This window comes from Tetrahymena thermophila (genome assembly GCF_000189635.1).
Source record: "Tetrahymena thermophila SB210 genomic scaffold scf_8254644, whole genome shotgun sequence".
NCBI lineage: Eukaryota > Ciliophora > Oligohymenophorea > Hymenostomatida > Tetrahymenidae > Tetrahymena > Tetrahymena thermophila.
In genome coordinates, this window is record NW_002476412.1 from 157,949 (window position 1) to 177,801 (window position 19,853).

The following is a 19,853-nucleotide window of genomic DNA, read 5'->3' on the forward strand; positions in this document are numbered from 1 at the left end:
GCCATGTCATTATTTGAGTGTTGCTCATCCAAATCGAAACCTGCTAGTAGCAATTATAATGATTCTAAATTAGGATAGAGTTCTACTACCAAATCTTAGAAAAGGAGACCTCGTGGTTCGCAGTTTAAAAATTATTTATGCTGTAATCAATTTGGAATTATTTTATTTAATTACTTTCAAATGTTATATTGTTGCAATTTAAACTTAACCCAATAAAAATTTCGCTAGCTTGAAGCGAGGAATTTAAACATAATTTTACAGAAATAATTCTAATTTATTTAATTTACCTTTAAAAAAGCCGAAGTAGAAGTGCTAGTGTAGGAACAAGACTTTGAAAGTATTCTCAAAGAGCTGCTTTACAATTACTCTACTTATAAAAAAGATATAGCAATTAAGATTCTTAACTTTCATGGAAATTTTAAGATCGATTTGTGGTTTAGTTTAGAGCAGGTAATGAGAGAATTGAATAACATTACGACAATCACATTTTAGAATTGCAAATTGACTAAAGAACACTTGAAAGTTCTCAAAGGATAAATTTTATTTCATAGCAAGTGTCTTCGTATTGTCTTTTCTTTTAATAATTTGAGTGATCTTGAAATGGATTACTTTATATTTGGTAATAGTGAAGTTATACGTAAGAGAATTTAGGATGGTTATCTGTATCTCTATATAGTTAATAACTATGGTGTATTCAAAGAATAATTTATTTAAAAAATATAAACCAAACTGAGTGATTGTGTTCTAGTTTATCAAGACTAAGGACTGATATAATTCAATATAAATGGTAAAGATGACATGGAATATAATAGCCATTAGTTTTTTCGTCTGAGCTGCATGAAGTGTATAAGACAATCTATTCATTAATTTGCAGACGAAAATATCGTCTCAGATAATAAAATAAGTCCTAAAAAATAGAAATCTCATTTTTCAAATGGAGTTACAAATTAAAATTAATATGGAGATTTTTTAAAATAGCTAGAAGATGAGTAAGAATCATAAGAAAATAATGACGAATAAGATGATAATCCACAAAGATGTTTAGAAGCAATACTAGACAGTCTTCTTCCATCAGATCAGCTAAATCCAGTTGAAAAATTAGATTTGGGATATTTATTCATAAGAAATACGAATTTATTGAAAAAACTCTGGACAGAAATAGCTTCTTGTTCTTCCATAAGACTGTTATACTTGCATCATTTAGAAGATTACATTATTGACAGTCTTGCACTCAATATTTCCAAAAGAAAAATTCACGTTTAAAAAGTAGAATTTACTCAATCAAAAATTAAACCTGAATCATTTAGACATATAATGAAAAATATATCAGCAGAAAAATTAGTACTAGCTGATTGTGGTTTAACAAATGAACATTTTGAAGATATGGAGATAGTACTTAAATCAAATAAAAGGCTCCTTCGTTACCTCAAGTATTTATTTATTTATAATTTTATTTTTTAATATTGTTAAAGCCAAGCAAATTTATTTTAAAACATTTTCAATTTATAATGAAATTTAATTTTTAAAACAAAATTGTTTATTGAATTAAAAAAATATTGATAAAGAAAATGAATGAAATTTTTTAATGAATATACTAAAATGATTTCATTAAAATTCAAAAAAAACTATCTCATTCAAATAAAAATGATATTAATAATTATTTTTACTGACACCTTTAATCACATTACTTATAAATTTATTTTTATTAATAAAATTATTAAATTATTCAGCAAATTTACTGAATTAAATTTATAAATATTAATTTCTGAAGAAATAGCATAAAAAGAATTAATTTAAGGTTTATTTTTTTATTGGATTTGAACAGAGTTTGCATAAAAAAGGATTAAATAATAAATAAATATATTTTGTTAAGTTATTAATTATTAATTTATATTAGACATTTTGATATTTTTTAACTCTCCCTTTCAAATAAAAATATAACCAACAATTATTTTTACTGACACCTTTAATCACATTACTTATAAATTTATTTTTATTAATAAAATTATTAAATTATTCAGCAAATTTACTAAATTAAACTTATAATAATAAATTTCTAAAGAAATACCATAAAAAGAATTATTTAAGGTTTATTTTTTTATTGAATTTGAACAGAGTTTGCATAAAAAAGGATTAAATAATAAATAAATATATTTTTTTAAGTTATTAATTATCAATTTATATTAGACATTATGATATTTTTTAACTCTCTTTCAAATAAAAATATAATCAATAATTATTTTTACTGACACCTTTAATCACATTACTTATAAATTTATTTTTATCAATAAAATTATTCAGCAAATTTACTGAATTAAATTTATAAATATAAATTTCAGAAGAAATAGCAAAAAAGAATTAATTTAAGCTTTATTTTTTTGTTGGATTTGAATATAATTTGCTAATAATGAGATAAAATAATAAATAAATAAATATATTTTGTTAAGTTATTAATTATCAATTTAAATTAGACATTTTGATATTTCTAAAAACGCTGGTGTTGGGAAAGAGGGAATGAAACACTTTGGTGAATATCTTAAAAAATTTGAAAATTTGAAAATCTTAATTATGAACAATTGCGAATTAAATGATGATAAAATATCTAAATTGACACTAGAATCCAACGAAGTTAATTAGAATGAATAAATTTATAATTTATTTAAATGCTTAGAAATTTTAGATATAAAAGGAAATAAGGATATTACTCCAGTGGGATATAATAAGTTATTTAAATGGTTAAATAAGTTTTAAAAATTTTAAAGTATTGATTTGTAAGACAATAAAATAAACTCAGCCATTTTAAATGAATTTGCATTGTAGCATTAATTCTTTTTAAAAATAAAAAAAATTGATTTATCAAAAAACTCTGACTTTGACGGACAGTCTTTAGAAAAATTTATTGAAATGCTCTCTGAAAGCAACACTTTAACTCGTCTTTCTTTGGAGGACTGCTAATTAAGCGATGATATTGTTATAAATATATCTTAATTGCTCCTTAATATTAAGTCTAATGTTCAATAATCACTTAAGTTGCTAAATATCTCCAATAATAATTTTTCTAGATAAGACTCTCACTTTATGCTTGCATCATTTTTAATGAAGTGCTCAAAACTTAAATACTTAAATTTATCTAATGTTAATATTAATAATGAGAATTATGAAAGTTTGGGGAATCTTCTTGATTGTAATATGAATTTCTTACAAAATTTAAAAGAATTAAACATTTCAAATAATACTGAAATTTCTGATGATGGCTGGGATTTGATTTTTAGTAAATTAAAAGATTATGAAAATCTAAGAAAGTTAGATTTAAGCAAATGCCAGTTAGGACCTCGTGTTTGTAAAAAAATGTATGCTCAATTTGGTAAATCTTGCAGTCTTTATAAGTCTATTACTCATTTAAATATTTCTTAAAATTTTGAAATCAAAGAAGGATGGGAATTCTTAGCTTAGTGTATTCGTTACTTTGACAGACTAAATATTCTTGACCTGTCAGAAACAATATATTCAGATAAAGATTTAAAGTTTATGGAAAATGCTTTTTAGCCAACTATGATGGTATTGAAATCTCCTTCTAACAGAAATGATGTAGCGAAATCTCCTACTAACAGAAACGATGCATGGAAATCTCCTACTAACAGAAATCATAAAGATTCAATTTCTTCATCAGAAGTAATTGTACAGTATCCATTAATAAAATCTCTTAAAACACTTATTTTCTCAAATAACCCTTCGCCTAAAAAGGGTTGGGATAGCTTTTGGAAAATACTTTCATAATTTGAAAGTTTAGTTGAACTTAACATCACTTCTTGTTTCCTTCAACATGATAAAGTTAAAAATATTGTGTAACTAACTCAAAATGCCCATTTTTTCAAAACACTTAAAATTCTTACATTGTTTGGAAATTCTTTTCTAAATCTTGTTGGCTGGATTTATTTATTTGACTGCCTAAAAAAATGTGAAAAATTAGAAAAGCTAGACTTAAGTTTTTGCTACCTGACAAACAAAAAGTTGATTGCAATATCAAAATTATTGACTAAAAGTCAGCCAAACATAACACCAAACGCTTAGCCATAAAATAAATTAACAGAAGAATTCCTTAAAAACAGCTCTCTAAGAAACGTTATCCTAAATGGAAATGACAAAGTAAAATATTTTTTATTCTTTAAGAAATACTCTTATAAAAAGATAAAACTGTTCAAGTAAACATCATTCACATTTTAGAATAACTTATAAAAATTTAATTTCAAAAATTAGTTTTATCTAAAGCCTTATTTATTTATTTCTTCCTCTACAAATTCTACTTTTATAAAATAATAAAATGAAATATATTAATTAAAGTATATTTTTAACTCAATTTTTAGCAAAAAAAGTTTTGAAAACAATTTTGGTTCATAAGCTATAGAAAAAAAATATATTGAATCTTTCTTATATTTACTTTGGGAGGAGGGAATTTTATGATTATTTTTTGCATAGACCCCAAACATTTTATTTAATATTTTGAAAACAAAAAATTTTCATATATCAAATGGTATCTAATACCCACCTTTTTTAATCACTAATATACTAAGATTTATAAATCCAAAATAATATTGATTTTATTTTAGAAAAAATATGGTATTTTTTAATGGTAAAATTGTATTTGATTTTTAAACATTTTTTTTTGAAAAATAAATATAAAGATTGGACCTATTGGATATAAGAAATTGTTATAAGCACTAACTGGGAGAGTAATTTAAAAATAAATACAGTTTGAGAATTTAAAAAATTCTGCTAAAGCTGATAATTTGTAAGAAAGAAACTATGAAGAAATAAAAGATCACCTTTTTACCTTAAATAAACTCCCTTAAGAGTTATAAAAACTTCATTTAAATAAGAATATAAAGATGACTCCTTAAGAACTGGGCTATTTATTTAGATAAATATCTATGTTTTAAAACATAAAAGAGATATCTCTATAACACTGCTACTTAAATGACAAAAAAATTGAATCTATTTTAATTTAACTTTAAAGAGAGGCTTCAAAACCTTTAAAGAATTCTTTGCAATCACTTGATCTTTCTGGTAATTAAAAAATCAGTTATGTTGGCTGGCTCAAGCTATTCTAAACACTCAGTTCTTGCTTAAACTTTTAAAGAATTTATATGAGAAACTGCAATTTGGGAGAACAATAGGTTTTTATATTTTATCTATTCTATTTTTTAATAATTAAATTAAATGCAAATTAACAAATAGATTAGGAGCATAGCAGAGGTTTTACATGAAAAAGAACATTTGTTAAAAAATTTAACAGATTTTGATTTAGGATGGAATCAAAAAATGACCTCAAAAGGTCTTTAAATGCTTTTTGAAGTTTTATCAAAATCTTATTTGTAATATTTATCTCTCTAGAATTGTTAACTTGATGATTAAAAGTTCAAACCATTGATTAATGCTCTAAAAAAATCTTAATTATCAAAAAATTTATTTACTCTCGATCTCTCGATGAATCCTAAGATTTCTCCATTAAATTGGAAACTATTTTTCTAAAACTTAAATAATATGGAACAAATATCTAATTTGTACTTTTAACACAACAAACTCAATAGTGAAAGATTAACATTTTTATAGTCAGAATTAAATAACCCTAAATCTTAGGTTGGTGATAGGATAAGATGTATTGAGCTATTAGGTTCAAATAAAGTTAAAGACGTAATATGGGAGTAGTTGTTTAGAGCATTTAAAAATTGTACTTTTTTAGAGAGTCTTGGTTTGGAATTTTGCAATTTAAATGATAAAATATGCTAAGTAAATTTAAAATGATTTTTTATGTATAAATTTGAGTTATTTTTTATTTATTTTGTAAAGGTTATGAATAGAGAATTTACTTCAGAACAAAGTCAATTGACAAATAGTCTAAGGAATTTAAGTTTGCAAGGTAATGACTTGATAAATAAAGAAGGATGGTCAAACGTATTTTAAACTGTTGCTTTAATGAAAGGTTTGTAGAACTTCAATATAAGTATTTGTGAATTGACTGATGAAAAGGTGAGCAGCATTTAAGATGATATTAAAAAAGAACATCCTATAACTTTTACTTTGCAAAAGATATCATTAAGCTTTAATGCTAAAATTACTAATGAAGGGTGGGATTGCATATTTAAATGCATTTCTAACTTTAAGTAAAAATAATTATTTAGTTTAAATAAAATAATGCTAATAAATTTAATTCAAATTAGGAAACTTGAAAGCATTCACTTAACGAAATGCGGTTTGAATGATGAAATATTGTCTAGGATGATCGTTAATTTAAAGGCAAAAGATTTGGTTGGCAAAAGCTTGAAAAAGCTTATTATTAATAATAATTCAAAAATTTAAAAGCAAGGCTATATAAACTTAATTTTCTTTTTGAAAAATGATTGCAAATCAATTAATTCTGTTAAAATAGATGAAAATGGAATCGATCAAGAAAATTTACAGGACATTGTAACTTAAATTACAGGAAAGACAGTTAAAACTGTAAAATATTATTTTTTTTATTATTTTAATGCTAACTTTTTATTTTATAGAAATAGAAAAAGAAATCTCTTGTAGACTTCTCAGACTAGCTCAATAGCATCAAATAAGATCAGAAAATCTAAGATATTGTTTAGGGACTGATTCAAAACATTCAACTCAACAAATAAAATTCAAAACAGATAAATTTTATGAAAAAATTCACAATTTAAATGACAGTTAAAGATACAAAATTTTAAGTTTTAGAAGACCTACCAAAGAGTTTATCCTAGGCTGTTTACAAGCTTAACAAGTATTTTTTGGAAAGCAAGAATCTAAGAATAGAAAAAAATGCATTATAAAATGGAATTATTTACAATTTAGGTAATTTTCCTATTGAGATGATAGGCGAACATTTCATAAAATACATAGTAGAGGATAAAAACATACTTTGTTTTACTACAAAAGGACTGAGATCCTTATCAAAAATATTTGCATATAATATGCCATAAAATGAAATAGAACCATACCCTTACAGAATGATCCTCAATTCTTACAATTTAAAGTATTTTACTAACCACATAAAAGAAATCTATATTCTAAACAACTCCTTCGAAAGTGATGTAGAACAATTAACTTATCCTTTCCTGAAAGAAGTATATTAAAACTTCCACAATTCAGGCATAAACTAGATTCATCTTTAATACACTCTCTCTAGCAGTTTTTTGGAAAGTAAATGAACATAAATATTTTATTTGAATTGAGTTACAATTTTTTTAATAAAAAAAAGCAATTAAAAATTTTCATAAAAATTCAAAGAAAATTTGTGGATAAAAAAATTTTTTTATAACTTTTCCAAGTTTATTTTTTACTTTAGATTTTTTAAATTAAATTTGTCTTATTTCTTTCATAATTCATAGAATAAATTTTTTTAATGTTTATGAAATGCTTGTTGTTTGAAATGTCTATGAATATTTATTTATTTGTTTTTGTTAATTTTAAAGGTATTATGCTAGAAGGAGGTGAAAAATATTTAAACTAATTTATCTCTTTACTCCCACCCAAGAGAATAGAATTTTACTAGAAAATAACTCTGCCTTGCTGGAAATCAATTTACTCTAAACTTTATCATTCTTATGATCTTTAATATGTTAATATGAGTTATGATATTAACTCTGTTTCTAATGTAGGTATAGCATTTGCTTGGAGAGAGCATATTTACTACAATTATAAACCAACTACTTATATTGGAAGTAAGATTAAATAGCTGATTTACTACATTTTGTCTATTTTTGTTTCAGAATCTGTAAAATATAAATACAAAAAGAGAATCTAAAAATTGAATGATAGACTGAAGAATAAGAATTCAATACTTTTCTTTTTGCTTATTCTAACATTTATTTACTATTTAGTTGCTATAGGAGCTCCTTTCTTAGTTACTTACTATGATATTGATATAAAAAGTTTAGCAGGTGATAACAGTGATCGTGAAGTTTGTGAAAAAGGAGTTAATGTAATTGCCCTTATTATTTATTTTGCATTTGCTCTTGTCAGTGCAATAATCGAGCTGTATCTGTTTGTGTATGTGTACAAAAAGGTAGGCAAGCTATTGCCTGATCCTGTGGAGGTTAATGAGGAAGACAAAAAAAAGGTTTAATCAAAATTAGAATAAATTATATTTAAGGCTAAGAAAATTATTAAGGGAAAGAAAAAGTTTTTGATTGGTGTGGCTTTAGTGTAGAGCTAGTTAACGAAATATCATTTATACAACGAAGCCTGTTTTGTAATAGTCTGCTTTGCTTGTGGATATATACCAATAGGTTCTCTGATGGCAAGTATAATTGCTGGTAATTTGTTAGTCAGTACCTTTAACTTCATTAAAATAATAAAGCACATCAGACATAAAAGCTCTCGTCTGTACACAACCTCTTCTTTAAATAAATTTTATGAAATTACAACTCTTTTAGAGTGCGCTGCTTTGAGCAGTCTCTTAGATTTTGTAGCGCCTTTCAATGTGTGGATTGTTCCTAACAATTGCATAACAAGATATTTACTTCCCAATTTAGCAGGCAAATCAATTTCTAATAAGATTTTTAAGTCTTGTATAAAATTTGTATTTGAAGATACACCTTAATTAGTTCTATCTCTAATATTCGTTATTCTAAGATCAGGTAACGAAGTTAATCAAAACGCTATAATTGCTATGATCATGAGTGCAATAAGTTTAGGTGTCTCCACATACAATTTCTTAAGTATAAGACCATCAACTATATCCCAGTTAGATTTTAACTAGCTTGTAGAAAAATAGAGCGAAACTTACATACAAAAAGCATATGATACAATTGCTATGGAGAGTAAGCAAATAGCAGAGTGGCGAAACCACTACCTCGAAAACAAAGCAATTAGCATGGATGTAATTCCTCAAGAAACAGCTGATGCCATTTCAATGCCCTTACAAATAACATCAGAGTATAAATTTTTAACGAATAGAAATTGCTGAGCAAGAAGTTAACAAACAAATAATTAAAGGAAAGTGAGATCGAATAAAAGATTTATTTATCAACTGGCTAGATAAAAAAATAATCAATCTGATTTTCCATCTCTCTAATAAATAACAAACCATAAAAATAAAATCAAATTTATACAAATGAATGAATGTATTAAAAAGAAAAACTACTTTGAAAAATTTAAATGTTTTTCATACTTCAGTTTCCAAAAATAAAAAAAATGTGCACTCAAAAAACAAACATTGAAGATATTTTGCAAAATAATATTTTAAAACATATTTTATAGACCTATATATATATAAATTAAATGAAAATTAATAAATAATTGAATAATTAATTATCAATCTATATATAAATAAATAATCAATGTGAATATTTTTCAATAAATCTCCATAATTAATTAAGATGTTTTTTTGTACGATCAAGCCCTAATTTGCAATCAAATAAAAAAATCAACAAATTGAACTGTAATACTAATTATTTTTCTATTCTCTAATTGGATTATAAATATTACAAACTATTTTCTTTCTTGTAAAAACTTGAATAACTTGGTGTTTTTTTTAATTAAATTATTTTTTAATCCCAAGAGATTCTATTTTGATTAGTTCTTTTACCTTTTTTAATTGTGTAAACAGGAATTAAATAACTAAATAATCACCCACTTTTTTTTTAGAAATTCTTATGATAAATTACAAACCTCAAACAAAAGAAATTCCTAAATCATATTTTTTAACTCTACAGTTTTACTTATTTAGTTAGCAGTGAAATAAATACAAACTTTTTATATCTTGGAAAATGTATGGAAATATTAGTTGTTACATTTTCAATTGTTTTATTGAGTAAGAGCTAGATTTTATTTATTTTACGGAAAGAGGGCAAGATTTTGCTTATTATCCATGTAAATTTTGTTCGAAAGAAATTTAAATTATAAATATGATTCCCCTTTTATAATAAAATTGATAAATTATAATGAAAAACTTCAAATTTCAGTCTGGATTTGTTATTATTAAGTTTTTCCACTTGTTTTTGACTGAAAAAAATAGGAAATTTTTACTATATCAAATTAAAAAAGTAATTAAAATAATCAATTAATAGACATACACACACATTTGATTGATTTTATAATACTTTGGTATAATCGCTTGGCTACGATTACACCCAACTCTCTTAAATTACGATCAAAAAAATCAATTTTCATTTCATATAATTTTTTATACTATTGTGTGAATCAAAACAGGTTTAATCTCACTTTAATTTTAAATCTTTAAAGGCAAATTGTATTCCAATTTTTAGTTCCTGTTGTACTAATTCAATTTCAAATTATAAATCCAAATTTGTGTAAAGTACAATTTTTTAATTTATTACTCTGCTTAAAGAATTTTAAAGTAAAGATTTAAGAATAAACATTGCCAAATTTTTATGTAACCAATATAGATTTAGTTTTTCATAGTCAGACTTACCTATTAAATTTAAATTCTTTTACTAAAAACCTCCGATTCTTATATTAATGATGATTAATTTAGGCAAATTTTTAGATACTTTAATAAAATAATGCAAGCAATTAATAATAGTGTAATGCTTTTAAAGCAAAAAATTTATTTTTATTAATTGAATGTCTAGTTCATTTCATTTTGTTTAGGATTAGAAGAGGTTACCAGAGTCATTTATTTAATCACCTTAAATGCTAATTATAAAGATGATTTATTTGAGTGAGTAACAAAAACAAATACCTTAAATAATTTTTTTTAATTTCCAAATTTATCTTACAAACTTACAATAATGAGATATGATAAACAACAGTTATCAACCTAATTTCAAATTGTAAGCAAAAATAAATCAAATGTTTCCACCTCATAAATTATAATATTAATATTTAAATAGCAATAATTATGCACATTTCTTCGATTTCTGAGCAAAAAATTTAAAAAAACTAAGTTAAAACTTATTAGCGATTACTCTCTATTGAGATGGCAATAAATATATCAATTTTTTTGTTATATTTTTCAAACTTACAATCAATAATTGATTAATCAAATAGTCAAATTAAAATAATTCAATAACTTGATTGATTGATCTATAAATCAAAGTATATTTCAAAGACATTTTCTTAGTTTCTTTCTTATCATAAAGTAGTATTTGGTTAATTGATTAATTTCTCTTAAGAAATTTTTATAGAAAAATTTTATCTGACAATAAATAAATATTATTTGAGTTTAAATATTATTATTATTATTTATTTTTGAAATTAGTTTATGATATTACTTACTTACATACTTTTTTATTTTAAACATGTAACATTTAAGATAATCAAACAAATGGTTAACAATATATAGAATTATATTTAGGAGACGCTTAATATATATGATGATAATACTTTGAGTTTTTGAATTCTTTTTAGAGCTCAACAATTCAGTAAAGTATTTCAAATTAGAATTTGCCTGATTTGAAATATTTATTTTTTATTTTAAACATTTAAGATAATAAATCAAATAATGATTAACGATTGATAGAATTATATTTAGATAACACTTTCTACGATGATAGTAATTTGAGTTTTTGAATTGTTTTTAGAGGAAAGTAAATCACAAATTCAGTAAAGTTTTTAAAAATAGAAATAACCTGATTTGGAATTAGTAAATTAATGATGTAGGATTATTTTTACTGATTTTTAGGTAGTAGATGATGGATATGAATTTAAGATATTGGATATGTAATGATAAGTAAACAGAATTGAAAATATTTATTAAATTGAATTATTTTTTATTCTAAAAAATTATGGTGATAATCATATTGTAATTGAGTTGGGTAATTAAAGGCAAAATTAATTTTTTATTTTACTTAGGAATCGGTGGAATGAAAGGAAACTTTATTTTTTCGCATCAATTTCATGTGATTTGGCAAATCATAAAAAGAAATTATAGTATATCGCTATTAATTTATTAATTAATAAATCTATCTTACAGATCTACAATTTGCTTAGTGGTGAAAAAATTAAAAAAATTAAATTATTAATTTTCACTCACAAAGAAAATTAAAGGTTGATTCAAAAACTAACTAAAAAAGTAAACAGAATAGCTACAGTTGATTTGACAAAAAGCATTGTCTTCATTGTTATATATATTTAAGTTCTTAATTATTCTTGAGAAACTTCTGCTTTGATTATAAATAAATTAGTATTTACTTTTGTAAATCATAAAAACTCAATAAAAAGAGACTTGTTAAAATTACATTCTAGCTGAATTTACTTCCTTTTTAACTAGTAAAATCTAACTAAATTAGTGCTCTGCAAACACTAAAATGAGCAACGATTGTGAAGATGATTTTGGTTTATTTGAAATGGAAATGTAGCCTTTTGAACCTCCATCATAGGGATTTTTTGGAGAGCTAGAAAATTTAGCTTTGTAGGAGCGAAGAAAGAAATAACAAGAAGAACTTTTGAAAGAAGAGAGGAGGAAAGCAAGTATTTTAGTTAAGAAGCCTCTCGTTGCAGTCCCAAGAAATCAGATTGAATGTGAAACCACCTTCTTTCTATATGGAGAGATTTTTGTTTCTGCTAATTATTAGGATGATTTGCAATGTATCAACGAGAGATCTCGCTTAAACCAATTTTGCAAACCCGTACTGCGCCAAGAGTATAAAAAAAGATTAAAATTGATTGAATAACAATTAGGAACTAGTTTGATTGGTCTAAACAACTACGAAGGAGTGCTTAAATTGTTGCTATCAAAAGGAGACAATTTATTATACGAAGTTGTTCATTGGCTTCAGTAGCAAAAAAATTCATTTTTAAAATACAGATAAAACTTATCAAGAATCTAAAGTGAATAAATTTAATTGGGTAAATACGAAGAATACATTTAGTTTTGCAACAAAAGATTTGAGGCCAGCCTTGAAATTTGCTATAATTTTTTAGAGCAAATAAGCCCTTGTTGCTACTACGATTTCAAAATAGGCAGAATTAATTATGAGTCTCTCAATTTTGAGATTATTAATTCAGGAGTAAGTGAATCTTTTCTTGCCCTTCTCGGCACAACAGTAGAAAGCTTTAGTTAAATTACATAAAGAAGGGGCAGAACGATTCTTTTCACAGCAAAATCAAGAATAGATATATTAATTGCTGAACTGAAAGCAATGTCCGTTGATGGGTGTTCGTGTCCAGAACCAGTTGATATAGAAATTCTTAGTTTTGATGGATTTAAAATACCTTGCAAAGCAGTTTACAAGCACATTCACCCAAACCCACATCTGCATATACTAAAGTATGATGAAGTTCTGATTGTAAGAGAGTATGTTGTTCCAGAAAATATTATCAGCCAAATTATGTATATTCGAAATAAAAGAAGTAAGCATCCAGAACAAATTATTTATGAAGACTATACAGATTTAATTTCAGATGATTTCTAGTACTCTGTTGAAAGTTAGCTCTTCCTAGAGAAATACTATCCACATCTTGCCAAAAAATATAATTGAAACAACACAAAAAAAAATATTATTTTGAAATTGTGCGTGCTAAATGCATCAAGCAGATTTATTTTAGAATAATTTGAATTATTTAATGTTTAAGATCTACAAATTAAAATTAAAAAAAAAGTTAATCACTAGTTAAAAAAAAATTATCTTGATAAAAAATATTATGTAACCTGAGGTTAGGGAACTAATAAAATAATCCTATTAAGCGAAATTAAAGCATAACTTTTGCCGACCTATCTGGCTGGTTGCAAAATAATAGATTCAAACTAAAAACTAATTTTATTAAATTACAGTGAAACATTTCCAAGACAGCTTGCTTGCCTAAAAAATCAAGCAAGAAAAATTAATATTTTGATACGAAATACCCTAATTAAATTCGAGTGGTCTACAAAAACCACTGCATTTTTTAATAACATATTAATTTATTTACTACTAATATAAAACCTTTCATTTATAAAATCCATTTAAAAACCAAACAAACAAAAAACATAAATTAATTTCAAATAAATTACTTTGTATAAAAAACAATATGCTTTTATTATCTTCATATGTATACAGTCATTTAAATTATCATTTCATAAAAATTGTTAAATTCATCATCATTTTTTTATCATTTATTACTTATATCATTAAAATGTTATTCTTCAAAATTATTGAAAAATCAAATAAAAAGAAAGAATTTTTATTCTCAAAATTATCAAAATTGAATTTCAATTTCTTATTAAAGATTTTTTACAAAAAATGAAAGTAACAAACAGATAACTAACTGATCAATCAAAGTTACATTAAAATTAATTATGTTTGTCAATAAAATTGAAAAGCAATTAATTAAGTAACAAAAAAACAAACCAGCTTTTTCTTATTTTATAAAAATTTAATTTAAATGTAATCTTCTAAATTAAACCAAGAAGATATTTATTTACCATGGAATAATCTTTAAGTAAAATAAGATATCAAGCTAAATATTAATATAAAACTTTGTAATTAATTTAATAGATAAATAAATAAATTTATTTATTTTAATATATTTTCAAATCATTTTTTTATAAGAATCTTAAAATATTTATTTTATCATTAAAATTTTAGTAAATTTAAAACTCAAAACATTTTACAATTATTGATATTTTTTGACTATTAAAAATTTTTAAGGAACTCAAAATTAATTTAAAACAAACTGTTTCTAGATTGATTTGAATATTAGATAAATTTATTAGTTATTGGCTCATAATTAGTTTTGTGTAAAGTAAATCGAAATTAATTAATTAATTGATTAAATTATTATTTAATCTTGCTTTAGTAGTACCATATATTTTTCTTAAAATAGTAAGCAGATTTCCAATATTATTACTCCCTAGAATTTTACTGCATTGCTATTTAATAAATTATTAATTAGAATATCACGATAAAACTTTTTAAAATTAATTCCTTTACAAAGACTTAAAAATATTGACTAATAAAATATTTTTTTTAACTAATTTACTTTGCTTTCTTTTCATTTAAAATATGTTTATGAAGTTAGTTTCAAGTAAATTTTTTAGCTCTAGCAATAATTTAATTAATCTTTTTTTTCATTATAATAGTCAAAAATGCAAAATGGTTTTAAATAACTTTAAATTTAAAATATTTATTTTATTCAAAAATCTATTTTATTTAATAAATTTTTATAAAACTAATTAATTAATTAATTTCTAGATTTCAAATTCAATTTTATTAAATAGATAATTATAAAAAAATAGAATTAATATTAAGATTTTTTAGATTGATCAGAAAGATTCTAATGATATATTTAAATTATTTAAAAGTAGATTCAGTTTACAAACAAAATCAATCAATAAATAAATAAATAAAGATTTCAATGTCAGGAAATTAGTTGAAACAATTTTCAGATAAAATGAAAAGTCAAATAGAAGAAGAAGATATAATGTGCTTAGTTTGCCAAGAGGTACCTATAAATGCCCACACTTCTTCTTGTTGTGGATGCGTTCTATGTGAAGATTGCACAATTTAGACATTAAAATGCTCCAAAATTTGTCCACATTGCAGAAATTAAAATCCTAAATTTGAAAAAAATATGTATTTAATAAAACTAATCAACAAATTCCCTGTAGCCTGCAAATACGAATGCGGTCGCATTTCATAAATATCAGATATCAAAAACCACTACTAAAATTGTCCAAAAAGAAATTATTCCTGTTCTGTTTGCTTATATTAAGGAAAGAAATAAGACTTTTTCAACCATATTACAAGTCGTCACAAAGATGAAATAATGTCAATATTTGATAATTATATAGAATAATCAAGCACTCTAAGCAATTCTTAAGAGAAAATTGATCCTTTGTCAGATGTAAAGAATTCAAATGGAGATATAAGTCATATTGGAAAGACTCCTAAGTTCTATCGTGGGAAAAATGCAGGACACAAATGTAATACTTGTGATGGAATGTGTGGTCCTCATGATGGATGCAACTGTCCCCCGTGTATGGAACTAGACTTAAAGTATAGAAATTTGTTAGGTAAGAATGTCCTGGTAAATGCAGAAGGAAAAGTAGCATTTCTCTCAAATAAATCTTTTTAATGCGGTACATTAAATGATGAATGGGGTAAATGCGGGTAATTTGGTTATAGGTGTCGTTATTGCACATCCCTAACAAGTGATTTTCCCTATTATAAACACTTACTACAATGAAATAATATACATTTTATTATTGATATATATTTATTAACAATATCTATAAATAAATCTAAAATAAAATTATTTATTTGATAGTATAGCAAAACAAATTTAATAAATTAAAGAAATACTTACAAAAAAAATAAAAATAAAATTCTTATTTCAAATAAAAGCTTTGTTTTATTTAAATCACTTACAAATATTTCAATTTTAATGAATAAATAAATTAATTTAAAATTTATTCAAACTTTTAAGTAAACTTCAAATCAATTCAAAAATAGTAAGTTTTCTAAATAAACTAGAAAAATATTAATTTAGATATTATTTACAATAAATTGATTAAAAATAAATAAAGATTAAACATTAATATACTTTTAAATAAATAAATACATATTTTAAGAGATCTAAAAATTAAACTTCAATTGAAATTAATTAAAAAAAAAAAATATTTTTACCACATTTATTTTGCTCTTTTTATTTTATTCTAAATTCAAATAATTTGAGGATTTATAAATTAAATCTTAAAATATTTGTTTTATCATTAAAATTTTAGTATATTTAAAATTCAAAACATTTTTTGGTTATTGATATTTAATTGACAAACAAACATTTTTAAAATATATTTGACAAACTCAAAATTAATTTAAAAAACTGTTTATAGCTTGAAATGAATAATATAATTAGTTATTGGCTAATAATTAGCTTTCTAAAAAAGTAAATCAAAATTAATTAATTAATTAAATAAATTATTATTTAATCTTTCTTTGTAGTACCAATTATTATTCTTAAAATAGTAAACAAACAGATTTTCAATATTTAGACTAAAACTCTCTCAAATTTGTATGTATTGCTAAATATCAATTTTTAGTTAGAATATCAAGAAAAAAATATTTTAAAATTCATTCATTAAGAGTTAATAAATTTATTGACTAATAAATTTTTTTTAATTATTTTATTTCGCTTTTTGGATAAAAAAAACATTTATGAAGGAAGTTAGCTCTCAAATAACATTTTTGATTTTAACCATAATTTAATTATTTTCTTTCTTTTTCATTATAATATTATACAAAGAAAATTTTTACATAATTTTGTTTAAAATATTTATTTAATTGATAAAACTATTATTTCCAAATTTTTTATAAAACTATTAAATTGATAGATTTCATATTCAATTTTATGAAGTAGAAAATTATAGAAAAATTAATTAATTAATATTTAGATTTTTTTAGACTGATCAGAAAATATTGTAAAGACATATTTAAATTTTTTTAAAGGAGATGCAGTTTACAAACAAAATCAGTAAAATTAAAGAAGATTTCACTATTTAGATCATATTAGAATAAAATAGATTAGAGATAAAATGAAAGGTTAATTAGAAGAAGAAGATATAATGTGCATAGTTTGCCAAGAGGTACCTTCAAATGCCCATACTTCTTCATGCTGTGGATGCGTTCTATGCGAAGATTGCACAAGTTTGACATTAAGAAGCTCAAAATTTTGCCCACATTGCAGAAATTAAAATCCTAAATTTGAAAAAAATATGTATCTCATAAAGCTAATAAATAAATTTCCTGTAATCTGCAAATATGAATGTGGTCACGTTTCATAAGTATCAGATATCAAAAACCACTACAAAAATTGTCCAAAAAAAATGTATTCATGCTCTGTTTGCGAATATTAAGGAAAGCAATAAGATTTTTTCAACCATATTACAAGTGTTCACAAAGATGAAATAATGTAGAAATTTGACAAATCTATAGAAGAATAATCAAGGACCCCTAGCATTTCTGTACAGAAAATTGATCCTTTGTTAGAAGTAAAGAATTCAAAGGGAGATATATGTCATATTGGAAGGACTTCTAAGTTCTTTTGTGGTAAAACTGTAGGACACAGGTGTAATACTTGTGATGGATAATGTGGTCCTGATGATGGATGCAATTGTCCTCCGTGTATGGAACTAGACTTAAAGTATAGAAATTTGTAAGGTAAGAATGCTCTGGTAAATGCAGAAGGAAAAGTAGCATTTCTCTCAAAGGGATCTTTTTATTGTGGTACATTGAATGATTCTTATGGTAAATGCGGATAAATTGGTTATAAGTGCCGTTTTTGCACATCCTTAACAAGCGATCTACCCTATTACAAACACTTACTATAATGAAATAATAGAAATTTCATGCATGATCGATCGATATATATATGTTAATAAAATTTATAAATAAATATATAATAGAATTTATTTTATTTGTTACAAATTATGAATGATATTTTAATTTGATTATATAGCAAAACTTTATGAATAAATGTAATACTTTAGACAAAAAACTAAATTATAAGTTAATTTAAATCACTTAAAAATATTTCTATTTTTAATAAATATATAATATAATAAATTAATTTTTAATTCATTCTAGCTTTCAAATAAACTAGATAATTACAATTATAAAAATATTAACTTATTTATTATTTTAATATGAGTTGATTAATTATAAACAATAAGCATCAACAAACTTTTTAAATAAATATTTTTATAAAAATTAATTAAACTTCAATTGAAATTAATTTCAAAAAATATCATTTTTATTGAATTTTTTTTAAAGAACAATTTTTATGCTGTAAAAATAAATCTAAATGAATCTATTAAAATGCTTTTATTATTAATTTAAAATTTATTATTAATCATTTTTATTTCATTAAAAAAAATTGTTAATAAAATAAATCAGAGCTGTTTAAAATATACTATTCACAAGCTAATATTTATTTTAGTTTTGATTATTATTTGATCTCATAATAATTTTTGATAGAAATCAAAAAAAGACTTTTCTATTTGTATTTGAAGTATAAATAAACTTTTTTTTTATTTGGTAGTTGATATCCAAAAAATTAATTGGATGTTTAAATCATTTGCAGAAAATAAATTTTTGTATTATTAAAATTAATTTAAATTTGGTAAAAAAAAATAGCATGAATAAATAAGAAATTAAATTTTCAGATCTAAAATAAGTAAGGATATAAATTATATTAAAATATATTTTTTCTTTTTAAAAAATAAATAGTTTGAAGGCTCATCTTTGCATACTCATACTAATATTACGCTTTTTTTATGGTAATTCATTTTTCAAAATAAAATAGGCAATATTAAAGTAAAAAAACATTAATAAAAGGAAACTTTAAGATGAATTTACGATTAATTTACTTTTCTCTCTCTTAGCTAAATGTTCATCTCTCTAAAGTTTAAATTTATATTTAAAGTAACAAATAATTTTTAATTTCGAATAGAAAAAATAAATCCATAAATTAGATAGAAATTTTCTATTAAAAACTTTATTTTGATAAGAAAATCAAATATAATTATTTTATTCTCTTTATTTTTTAATTTGGTAAAACAATATCTCATAAAATTATTAGCTATTCTCGATTTTAAGATAAATAAGCATCTAAATTAGGCTTAGCTTTAGCAAATTGTGAATATCTAGAGTCTTTAAACATATGTTGCGAGTATATATATACATTTAATAATTATTTATTAATTTATTAGTCATTTTTTTTTAATACTTAAATGTTTAAACCGTATTGCTGCTGTTTGATTCATTACTTATTTAATATTAATTTTAATTAATTTGACCTAAAGGTTAAGTAACATTAATGATTAAATTGCTTGTGATTTTGGTTCTGGTTTACAAAGCTGTAAAAAGTTATCTATATTAAGACTTAAGCTTGGGTAAGAATTTTTT

The 19,853-nt window shown here is 23.0% G+C and overlaps 4 protein-coding genes across 4 annotated transcripts; all 4 read left to right on the top strand. All coding sequences in view use genetic code 6, as the record gives it.

The window, feature by feature from the left end:
* Positions 1-3: 3 nt before the first annotated feature.
* Positions 4-8,974, top strand: TTHERM_00648980 (transmembrane protein, putative; the record flags this gene model as incomplete). The annotated part of the gene is made up of 9 exons (XM_001032292.2): positions 4-142; positions 299-1,430; positions 2,472-4,146; positions 4,683-5,174; positions 5,236-5,787; positions 5,848-6,161; positions 6,219-6,498; positions 6,549-7,206; positions 7,479-8,974. 9 exons carry the CDS (start codon positions 4-6, stop codon positions 8,972-8,974), a joined length of 6,738 nt encoding a protein of 2,245 aa, XP_001032292.2.
* Positions 8,975-12,278: 3,304 nt separating this feature from the next.
* On the top strand, positions 12,279-13,451 carry TTHERM_00648990 (hypothetical protein; the record flags this gene model as incomplete). Its single annotated transcript, XM_001032293.1, has 1 exon — positions 12,279-13,451. One exon carries the CDS (start codon positions 12,279-12,281, stop codon positions 13,449-13,451), a length of 1,173 nt encoding a protein of 390 aa, XP_001032293.1.
* Positions 13,452-15,342: 1,891 nt separating this feature from the next.
* Positions 15,343-16,137, top strand: TTHERM_000649008 (seven in absentia family protein; the record flags this gene model as incomplete). The annotated part of the gene is made up of 1 exon (XM_012797725.1): positions 15,343-16,137. One exon carries the CDS (start codon positions 15,343-15,345, stop codon positions 16,135-16,137), a length of 795 nt encoding a protein of 264 aa, XP_012653179.1.
* A 1,345-nt stretch (positions 16,138-17,482) lies between these two features.
* On the top strand, positions 17,483-18,280 carry TTHERM_00649009 (hypothetical protein; the record flags this gene model as incomplete). The annotated part of the gene is made up of 1 exon (XM_001470578.3): positions 17,483-18,280. The coding sequence occupies one exon, from the start codon at positions 17,483-17,485 to the stop codon at positions 18,278-18,280; it is 798 nt and encodes a 265-aa protein (XP_001470615.1).
* Between the last annotated feature and the right edge of the window lie 1,573 nt (positions 18,281-19,853).